Genomic DNA, 12,008 nt, shown 5'->3' with positions numbered 1-12,008 from the left:
TTGCTGCTTGTCCTACAGTCGTCATTACAGGATGATTGACACTGTACTGACTGGTGTTTGATCAGAAAAAAAGCACAGTACTACATTAGCTGAAATAATGTGTGCAATAGAAATGCAATAATGGCACAGCAGTATAGTAGTATGTTAATATATGAGAGGCCTGTCATTGGTGTGTTTATGTCTTAAACGTCCAGTGCAGTCAAAAACTTGATTCTCCCTGTGTTTATATACACTGAGCGTACAAAACTTTAGGAACACTAATATTGAGTGTCAAGATCTCCAACACTGCTGGGATTTTCACGCTCAACAGTTTCCCATGTTTATCAAGAATGGTTCACCGCCCAAAGGACATCCAGCCAACTTGACACAACTGTGGGAAGCATTGGAGTCAACATGGGCCAGGATCCCTGTGGAATGCTTTCGACACCTTGTAGAGTCCATGCCACAATGAAATGAGGCTGTTCTGAGGTCAAAACGGGGGGGTGCATTTCAATATTAGGAAGGTGTTCCTAATGTTTCTACACTCATATAACGCCCAGTATGTGTTTTACTAGGACTTATTTATGAAAATTAATATTGCATTATGTCATTACTATGTTTTTTAAGAAAAACACATCTTAGCATATGACAATCAGTGGTGTAAAGTACTTAAGTAAAAACACTTTCAAGTACTACTTAATACATTTTTGGGGGTGTCTGTACTTTACTATTTATATTTTCACAAACTTTTACTTCAATACATTCCTAAGGAAAGTAATGTACTTTTTACTCCATATATTTTCCCTGACACCCAAAAGTACTCGTTACATTTTGAATGCTTAGCAGGACAGAAACATTTTCAAATTTTCACACTTATCAACAGATCATTCCTGGTCATCCTTACTGCCTCTGATCTGGTGGACTCACTAAACACACATTTTTATTTTTTAAATGATGTCGAAGTGTTGTAGTGTGCCCCTGGCTATCCACAATTTAAAAAATAAAATGCAATTGTGCCGTTTTGGTTTGCTTAATATAAGCAATTTAAAATGTTTTATACTTTTGATTCTTAAGTAGATTTTGCAATTACATTTACTTTGATACTTCAGTGTATTTCAAATCAAATACATTGACTTTTACTCAAGTAGAATTTTGCTGGGTGTATCGTGTGCTCCTTCTCCGGCCTCTAGGTCACCAGGCTGCTCGTTATGGCGCACACCTGTCACCATCGTTACGCGCACCTGCGTGTCATCAGACTCACCTGGACTCCATCACTTCCCTGATTACCTTCCCTATATACATATTATATATATATATTTTTTTTTTATTTAGGGTAGGATCAGCTTAATATTGCGGAAAGATTGCTGCTTCCAGCAATGTAATTGTCTGCATCATTTCCAATCCCCCATATATTTTTTTGGTAAATATATGTATCCATATGCATACACGTACATACACATATGCATACATATACACATACATACATACATACATACACACACATACCTATATAGATACACATACTTTTTTTTGAATATACCTTTATTATTCCCCGCAAACCCTACCACCCTTCCCCCAATTGGAGTGAACCAATAAACAATAACACTTAGGCTTCTACCTTCAGTTTATACATACTATACACATTTTACAGACACAATCTATTTTACAATAGTTATATTTAGTTTGTTTTTAGTCCTTCCTCTATTTCTGATGTCCATCCAGTTTGTAACTGTGCTATTTCACAAAACTTCTGAACCTATATACATTTGACAGACCCCGTATGTTTACATTGGTTATCTTGTTACTAGTCCCACCCTTCAGCTCCATTCAACCCCTCCCATCTATCGCTTAACACCATCCATTTTGGATTTCTATTTGCCAGATATTTTTCAACTGTGCTGTGATGCTTCACAAATGTACTGAATCTTTCTATTCTCATAGTTTCTACAGATTGTAAATAAAAAAAATAAAAAAATCTAAAATAATTATTATATTATTGATTGATTGACTATGGCTTTTAAATCACCCAGTATTGCTATCTGCAGCGTTAGTTCTAGGCAAATGTTGCAATTCTTCAGCCATTCCTGGAACTGTGACCAAAAACGAGCTACATATGGACAATACCAAAATAAATGATCTAATGACTCTGCCTCCTCACTGCAAAATCTGCAGAGCTGGTAAGATTGTATCCCCCATATATATAATGTTCTATGGTTGCAAGAATTTTGTATAGTAATTTAAATTGAAACATTTGAAGTTTTGAATCCAGCGTTGTTTTGCGTATCAATTCATAAACCATGTGCCATGGAATGGGTACATTGAAAATCTCTTCCCAAGTATTTTGCAATTTATATGGCACAGCTGTCAGTTTTTTGGTCCTTAAATTAAATTGGTACATGTTTTTAATTATTACACTTTTCTTTAACCATTTAATGCAGGGCTGACATACAAGTTGCTTACTTTTTTCCCCTTCTACTTGCCTCTTCCATTTTTGTGGTAATATTTTTGAGATTATTTCCTTTTCAAACAACCGAAAGTGAGCAGGTGTAATCTGAATAAAGGGAAAAAGGCCATTCTTGAACAATGGATGAGACATTCCTATCAATTTACTAGAGAACCAGTTTGGATTTAAGTATAACTTGTGTATGACTGATGCCTTTAGTGAGAGGTCTAATACTTTAATATTTAATCATTTCTGCCCTCCGAATTCATATTTGTTATATACTCCAAGTCAATCACACTTCTGTGAAATCAAACTGTCCACTTAGGAAGCAACACTGATTGACAATACATTTCACATGCTGTTGTGCAAATGGAATAGACAACAGGTGGAAATGATAGGCAATTAGCAAGACACCCCCAATAAAGGAGTGGTTCTGCAGGTGGTAACCACAGACCACTTCTCAGTTCCTATGCTTCCTGGCTGATGTTTTGGTCACTTTTGAATGCTGGCGGTGCTTTCACTCTAGTGGTAGCATGAGACGGAGTCTACAACCCACACAAGTGGCTCAGGTAGTGCAGCTCATCCAGGATGGCACATCAATGCGAGCTGTGGCAAGAAGGTTTGCTGTGTCTGTCAGCGTAGTGTCCAGAGCATGGAGGCGCTACCAGGAGACAGGCCAGTACATCAGGAGACGTGGAGGAGGCCGTAGGAGGGCAACAACCCAGCAGCAGGACCGCTACCTCCACTTTGTGCAAGGAGGAGCAGGAGGAGCACTGCCAGAGCCCTGCAAAATGACCTCCAGCAGGCCACAAATGTGCATGTGTCTGCTCAAACGGTCAGAAACAGACTCCATGAGGGTGGTATGAGCGCCCGACGTCCACAGGTGGGGGTTGTGCTTACAGCCCAACACCGTGCAGGACGTTTGGCATTTGCCAGAGAACACCAAGATTGGCAAATTCGCCACTGGCGCCCTGTGCTCTTCACAGATGAAAGCAGGTTCACACTGAGCACATGTGACAGACGTGACAGTCTGGAGATGCCGTGGAGAACGTTCTGCTGCCTGCAACATCCTCCAGCATAACCGGTTTGGCGGTGGGTCAGTCATGGTGTGGGGTGGCATTTCTTTGGGGGGCCGCACAGCCCTCCATGTGCTCGCCAGAGGTAGCCTGACTGCCATTAGGTACCGAGATGAGATGCTCAGACCCCTTGTGAGACCATATGCTGGTGCGGTTGGCCCTGGGTTCCTCCTAATGCAAGACAATGCTAGACCTCATGTGGCTGGAGTGTGTCAGCAGTTCCTGCAAGAGGAAGGCATTGATGCTATGGACTGGCCCGCCCGTTCCCCAGACCTGAATCCAATTGAGCACATCTGGGACATCATGTCTCGCTCCATCCACCAACGCCACGTTGCACCACAGACTGTCCAGGAGTTGGCGGATGCTTTAGTCCAGGTCTGGGAGGAGATCCCTCAGGAGACCATCCGCCACCTCATCAGGAGCATGCCCAGGCATTGTAGGGAGGTCATACAGGCACTTGGAGGCCACACACACTACTGAGCCTCATTTTGACTTGTTTTAAGGACATTACATCAAAGTTGGATCAGCCTGTAGTGTGGTTTTCCACTTAAATTTTGAGTGTGACTCCAAATCCAGACCTCCATGGGTTGATAAATTGGATTTCCATTGATTCTTTTTGTGTGATTTTGTTGTCAGCACATTCAACTATGTAAAGAAAAAAGTATTTAATAAGATTATTTCATTCATTCGGATCTAGGATGTGTTATTTTAGTGTTCCCTTAATTTTTTTTGAGCAGTGTATAAATAGGCCCTTTAAAATTTGTCTGGCTTGCCATTCCAAATAAAATGTTATATTTTTTGTTCATATAATTTAAAAAGCATGTCACTAGATGTAAGCAAAACCATAAGCAAATAGGTAAACTCTTATATGACAAATGGGAATGACGTCGGGTCCGGGAGCCGCTACAGGCTCTCATGCCTAAAGGGCGGCAGGTAGCCTGGTAGTTAGAGCGTTGTACTAGTAACCGAAAGGTTGCCAGATTGAATCCCCGAGCTGACAAGCTAAAAATCTGTCGTTCTGCCCCTGAGCAAGGCAGTTAAGCCACTGTTCCTAGGCTGTCATTGAAAATAAGAATTTGTTCTTAACTGACTTGCATAGTTAAATAAAGTTAAAATAATCGCCAGGCTCCTCTGCCTCCGCCGGATCGCCAGGCTCCCCTGCCTCAGCCGGCTCGTCGGGCTTTCATGCCTTCGCCGGATTGCCTGCTTCCACCGGATCGCCAGGCTCCCCTGCCTGAGCCGGTCTGTCAGGTTCCCGCACCCCAGCCGGCGACAGGTTACCATGCATCAGCAGGGGTGACCGGTCCGCTCCTGGTCCCCGGGATTGTCATTTTGGACGGCGTCCTGCGGCTGGAGACGCGCGTCGGGGAGGGGTTTACTGTCACGTGTGCTCCCTCTCCGGCCTTTAGGTCAGCAGGCTGCTCGTTATGGCGCCCACCTGTCGCACCTGCACGTCATCCGACTCACCCGGAGTCCATCACTTCCTTAATTACCTTCCCTATATATGTCACTCCCTTTGGTTCCTTCCCCAGGCATTATTGTTTCTGTTCCTGTGTCATGTCTGTGCGTTGTTCTTGTTTCTTATTTTATCTTATGTTGTGTTTATTTATTAAAACACTCACTCCCTGAACTTGCTTCCCGACTCTCAGCACACATCGTTACACTGGGTGACTTTCACTTTTACTTGAGTCATTTTCTGTTAAGGTGTCTTTACTTTTACTCAAATATGACAATTGGGTATTTTTTCCACCACTGATGACAATTTGCATTATAGAATACATAGAGAATTTCGATCATGCCGGTTAACCTAGTTTTTTCCATCAATGTATAAATAACCTAGATATTGTAGAGTATATTACTTAAAGAGACAACCAACAGTATCCTGGCAGATTATTGTGTATGCTTTGCCTCAAGGACTGCAGTGTGTTCCACAGGGTTTCCACACTCCAATTTCTGTGTGCAAAGAAACCCAACCCAAGACACCTCAGAAATCGCTGCCAGCAATTTATGGGCCATAACCTCCTCTGTTTTAAAGAAATGGTTTACTGACTACTTTGTAGAGGCTTGCTGTGCTGCAATACCACTGGGTAGTACCACAGAGGTCCGTAGCTTCAGAACTGCGCAGAGAAGAACAAACTCAAAAACATCTGTCAGACTTAAGGCCATCTTGAGCCAAAGGAGGAATGCACATCAGTAGCGGAATCATCATACTCACCCTTTTCACGTCTTTTCCAAATGTCTCGCTGAAGCTGGTGCCCAGAATTTCAAACTGAACATGAGAATTGGATCCATTCGCTTTGAAATCCATTGTTCCTGTGAGACCTGTGATATGTCCCTGTGAGGAGAGAGAGAAAGATAATATAGTTTGAATTCATAGAGTGAGGTCTCAGTGTCACGACAAGACCAACTGTCAAATCAAATGTGATTGGTCACATACAAATGGTTAGCAGATGTTAATGTGAGTGGTGAAATGCTTGTGCTTCTAGATCCGACAGTGCAGTAATATATAAAAAGTAATCTAACAATTCCCCAACAACTACTTAATACACACATCTAAAGGGAGGAATAATAATATGTACAGTTGAAGTTGGAAGTTTACATACACCTAGGTTGGAGCCATTAAAACTCGTTTTTCAACCACTCCACAAATTTCTTGTTAACAAACTATAGTCATTTGGCAAGTCATTTAGGACATCTACTTTGTCGCATGACACAAGTCATTTTTCCAACAATTGTTTACAGACAGATTATTTCACTTATAATTCACTGTATCACAAAAAAGTTTCTGATAGGCTAATTGACATAATTTGAGTCATTTGGAGGTGTACCTGTGGATGTATGTCAAGGCCTACCTTTAAACTCAGTGCCTCTTTGTTTGACATCATTGGAACATCTAAAGAAATCAGCCAAGACCTCAGAAAATTAATTGTAGACCTCCACAAGTCTAGTTCATTCTTGGGAGCAATTTCCAAATGCCTTTTTTTCCCCAAATGCCTTTTCCAAATGCCTTTTTTTCCAAGTACGCAAGTATAAACACCATGGGACCACGCAGCGGTCATACCGCTCAGGAAGGAGACGCGTTCTGTCTCCTAGAGATGAGCGTACTTTGGTGCGAAAAGTGTAAATCAATTCAATAACAACAGCAAAGGACCTTGTGAAGACGCTGGAGGAAACAGGTACAAAAGTATCTATATCCACAGTAAAACGAGTCCTATATCGACATAACCTGAAAGGTCGCTCAGCAAGGAAGAAGCCACTGCTCCAAAACTGCCATAAAAAAACAGACTACGGTTTGCAACTGCACATGGGGACAAAGATTGTACTTTTTGGAGGAATGTTCTCTTGGTCTGATGAAACAAAAATAGAACTGTTTGGCCATAATGACCATCATTATGTTTGGAGGAAAAAAGGGGGAGGCTTGCAAGCCGAAGAACATCATCCAAATCGTGAAGCACGGGGTTGGCAGCATCATGTTGTGGGGGTGGTTTGCTGCAGGAGGGACTGGTGCACTTCACAAAATAGATGGCATCATGAGGAAGAAAAATCATGAGGAAGAAAAATGATGTGGATATATTGAAGCAACATCTCAAGATATCAGTAAGGAAGTTAAAGCTTGGTCGCAAATGGGTCTTCCGAATGTACAATGACGCCAAGCATACTTCCAAAGTTGTGGCAAAATGACTTAAAGTTAAAGCTTGGTCGCAAATCGGTCTTCAAACCTACAAACCTGACTCAGTTAGACCAGCTCTGTCAGGAGGAATGGGCCAAAATTCACCCAATTTATTGTGGGAAGCTTGTGGAAGGCATCCCAAAATGTTTGTGATGATGAAATAAATAAAATCTGAAATAAATCATTCTCTCTACTATTATTCTGACATTGCACATTAAAATAAAGTGGTGATCCTAACTAAGAAAGGGAATTTTTACTAGGATTAAATGTCAGGAATTGTGAAAAACTGAGTTGAAATGTATTTGGCTAAGATGTATGTAAACTTCTGACTTCAACTGTACACTACCATTCAAAAGTTTGGGGTCACTTAAAAATGTCCTTGTCTTTGAAACAAAAGCACATTTTTTTAACATTAAAACAACATCAAATTTATCAACAATACATTGTAGACATTGTTAATGTTGTAAATGACTATTGTAGCTGGAAACGGCTGATTTATTTATGGTTGGGTGAGCAGAAGAACTTGAGTTCCTGTATGTTGTTGTGATTGTTGTGAGTTGTTAATCATGAAGCATACACCCCTGCCTTTCTTGTTCCCAGAGAGGTGTTTATCTCTGTTGGCGCGACTGATGAAGAAGCCCATTGGCTGAACCAACTCCGACAACGTATCCCGAGAGAGTCATGTTTCCGTGAAACAGAGAATGTTATAATCTCTGATGTCTCTCTGGAAGGCAACCCTTGCTCAAATTTCGTCTACCTTGTTGTACAAGAGACTTGACATTGGTGAGTAGTATACTTGTGGGCGGTGTGCACGCCTACGGAGCCTGACCAGGAGGCCGCTCCGTCTGCCTCTTCTGCGGCAACGTTGTTTTGGGTCGGCTGCTGGGATTAGATCCAATGTCCTGGGTGGTGGTCCGAACAAAGGATCCACTTCGGGAAATTCGTATGCCTGGTCATAATGTTGGTAAGTTGACGTCGCTTTTATATCCAATAGTTCTTCCTGGCTGTATGTAATAACACTTAAGATTTTCTGAGCTAACAATGTAAGAAATAATACATAAAAAAACAAAATACTGCAAAGTTTCCAAAGGACTCGAAGCAAAGCGACCATCTCTGTCGGCGCCATCCTGCTTTACCAAGTCCTTTAATATCAAGTTCATAATGAAATCAGTGCACTCCCTAACACGGAACCCAAACTGGCTGCACGCGTGCTCCATCGTGCGCTATCGTGCATAAATGTATTTTGTCCCCCTACACCAAACGCGATCACGATACGTAGGTTAAAATATCAAAACAAACTCTGAACCAATGACATTCATTTGGGGACAGGTCGAAAAGCATTAAACATGTATGGCAATTTAGCTAGTTATCTTGCACTTGCTAGCTAATTTGTCCTATTTAGCTAGCTTGCTGTTGCTAGCTAATTTACCTGGGATGTAAACATTGAGTAGTTATTTTACCTGAAATGCACAAGGTCCTCTACTCCGACAATTAATCCACACATAAAACGGCCAACTGAATCGTTTCTAGTCATCTCTCCTCCTTCCAGGCTTTTTCATCTTTGAACATACATGGTGATTGGCATCTATACTTTCATAGTATTACCACGACGACCGGCAAAACATTTCGCCTTTCAATCAACCACGTGGGTATAGCCAATGAGGAGATGGCACGTGGGTACCTGCTTCTATAAACCAATGAAGAGATGGGAGAGGCAGGACTTGCAGTGCGATCTGCATCAGAAATAGAAATTACTTCTATTTTAGCCCTTGGCATCGCAGACGCTCGTTGGCGCACGCGAGCAGTGTGGGTGCATTAATTGAATAACATGGATTTCTAAATGTATTTTGCGATGCTCTCGCACACTAAGTGTCTGCTCTGGTCAGCATGTGAGACAATTAATATTGTGGTTGAATCAGTTTGCATGTTTGAATCAATGTCACTGTGCTAGGGACTGGCCAATTTCTCTAAGACAAATACAGTCAAGCCCAAAATTATTGGCACTCTTGGTAAAGATGAGCAAAAAAGACAGTAGGTGAGAAATAATCCAAATACTGAGCTATATTGTATGCAAAAGAAATTGGAAAATTATATTATTTTAGACTAATACAATTACTCAGAGAAAGAGAATTTGTTTAACAAGTAATCGTTTATTTTTGCAAATGTATAGGGATCAAAACTATTGACAACCCTGTTTTCAAAACCTCATCTGATCTTGCGAGGATAACGGCATTGAGTCTTTTTCTAAAATGTTTTATGAGATTGGAGAAAACATTAGGAGTGATCTTAGACAATTCCTCCATAAAGAATCTTTCCAGATCCTTGACATCCTTTGTCTATGCTTATGTACTGCTTTCTTCAATTCAAAGCCCAGGTTTAAAATGGGGTTCAAGTCCAGAGATTGATGTTGATTTTCTGGACATTTATTTATAGATTTTGATGTGTGCATGGGGTTATTGTCTTGCTGGAAGATCCACTTGCTGCCAAGTTTCAGCCTCGTGACAGTGGCAACCAGGTGTTTGGCCAAAATGTCCTGGTACTGGGTAAAGTTTGTGATGTTATTGACCTTAAAGGGATAGCTCACCCAAATTACAAAATGACACAACGGGTTCCTTACGCTGTAAGCATTCTATGGACAAGGTATGACAGCAATTCATGGTTTAGTTTAGTTTACCATGCTAACATTTTAGCATCTGTGGCACAAATCCCATTCAAGTCATCATCTATAAGTGACTATGTTGAGCTTCACAATTTTAGATACATTTGGATGATTTGTACATGATGCGCAAAAAAATACTAATATTGGTCCCATGAATTGAATGGGATTTGTGTCACATTAGCATGTGAAAACAGTGCCAAGGAAACTAAACCAAAGCACGGATTAGTGTCATACCTTGTCCATAGACTGCTTAGAGCAGTGGTCACCAACCTTTTCTGAGTCAAGATCACATTCGCAGTCAACGACCATGCTGGAATTTTCCACTCAGATAATTTTTCTTTGAACATGATTTAACAAATGTAAGCCTGTGCAACATTAACCTAATAAAAACAGTTATTTGGGAATGAGGTTTGTGCAGTAGGCCTAATACAGTAGTCCTAATAAATGCTATTCTTGGCCTGAAATAATTACCAAATAATTTGCTTTTTTATTTTACTGGGCTGATGGTACCTGCATCTGATGGTCAGTCTCAGTGGAAGGAGAGAACAGCAGAGGGTCTGCCTCTTACGGTCCCTGCTCTCTCCTTTCCGCCTCTCACGGTCCTGCTCTCTCTTTTCCTCAGGTGAGACTGGGGTGTATTCATTCTGCCAAAGAGTTGCAAATTGTTTCGTTTTGCAACTAAAACAAGAGTTTCTATTGGACAAATGGAGGTAGGTCTCTCCCTGTTTCATTCAGTTTGCTTCTGTTTAAGAAACGTTTTACAACAAAATCGGCAGAGAATTAATTAAGCCTGAACAGAGAGAGGGGACACCGTCACCAATCTAGTCGCATCGCATTATTCCTGCTTCATGCACAAATTCATGTTATATTCCTCAATATTAAAATAGACTCGACGAGCTGTTAATGCAAATAAGAAGCACGTTTTATGTTTTGTAAAAGTGTTGACATTGCTGAATAAAAACAAACATTAACTCACTCATAAAAACAGCAGCTCTTTGCTATATTCTTTGACAGACTCTTTCTGGTCATGGTTTTAAACATCATGAAATTTCACATAGGCTAGTATCAAACTTTGCTGTGGGGTCGTGGAAGATGTAGGTACGGTGATTTGGGCTTTCCAATTGGCCAGCACAGTAAGCACACTTGATTTAGCCACAGCTCTCCTGGTCCACCAGGTAGGCGGAGTTTGTCCCATCAAACAAATGACATGGTTCAAAATGGGAACACTGTCTTCACGGCGCGCAGGGCTTCTGAAATAAGTGCACCTACTGCCAACAGCGCAATACAAAAAAAATTATAAAAAAAGGAGCGCACAGCTTTATCATTGGCTTTTCTACAGAAACGTTTGGTGATCGGCTAGGGATGCCTTGAAGATCGACCGACCATTTGGTGACCACTGGCTTAGAGCGTAAGGCAAACAATATCCAATTTTATAATTTGGGTGAACTATCCTTTTAACAAGGGGGCCCAGGACCAGCGGAAGCAAGCTAGCCCCATAATACTAATTATCCACCACTGTCACGACTTCTGTCGAAGTCGGTTCCTCTCCTTGTTCGGGCGGTGTTCGGCGGTCGACGTCACCGGTCTTCTAGCCATCACCGATCCATTTTTCATTTCCATTTGTTTTGTCTTGTTTTCCAACACACCTGGTTTTCATTCCCTCATTACGTGTTGTGTATTTAACCCTCTGTTCCCCCCATGTCTTTGTGTGGTATTGTTTGTTGTAAGTGCATGTGCACATTGTTGTCTGGTGCGCGATGGGTTTTGTACCCATTCTTTATTATTTTGGATGCCGGTGGTTATATATATATATATATATATTAAACTGCTCCGGTTATTACCCAGTTCTGCTCTCCTGCGTCTGACTTCGCTGCCACCAGTTATGCACCCCTTACAACCACCATATTTTAACACTGGTGTGCTTGGCCAAACAGCTCTATTTTCATGTAATTCACCAAATGTAAACGCCTGGAGTTTGCTAAACGGCATTGGCAGTTGGGTTGGAACCGGTGCTATGGTCAGATCACATGACAATAGAGCTCTTTGGGCATGCACACTAGTGGTGAGTATTGCGTCGAAAGAAGGATGCATTATACATTAAAAAAAAAACATTTTAAATATGGTGGTTTATCTTTGATGTTATTTTCCTTTTCTGAGCAATTATGTTAGTATGAAATAATA

At 41.3% G+C, this 12,008-nt stretch overlaps 1 protein-coding gene across 2 annotated transcripts in view; it reads right to left on the bottom strand.

Moving 5' to 3' along the window:
* LOC106589364 (glutamate receptor ionotropic, delta-1) overlaps window positions 1–12,008 on the bottom strand; it is a 455,232-nt gene that overhangs the window by 63,512 nt on the left and 379,712 nt on the right. For both annotated transcript variants that reach the window (XM_014179240.3, XM_014179241.3), the window contains exon 8: window positions 5,714–5,833. In XM_014179240.3, coding sequence (XP_014034715.1) covers window positions 5,714–5,833 — 120 coding nt within the window. The remainder of the gene's footprint in view (window positions 1–5,713; window positions 5,834–12,008) is intronic.

The sequence above is a fragment of the Salmo salar genome, chromosome 28 (genome assembly GCF_965601325.2).
Source record: "Salmo salar chromosome 28, fSalSal1, whole genome shotgun sequence".
Lineage (NCBI taxonomy): Eukaryota > Metazoa > Chordata > Actinopteri > Salmoniformes > Salmonidae > Salmo > Salmo salar.
This window is presented reverse-complemented; position numbering and strand designations above follow the sequence as displayed.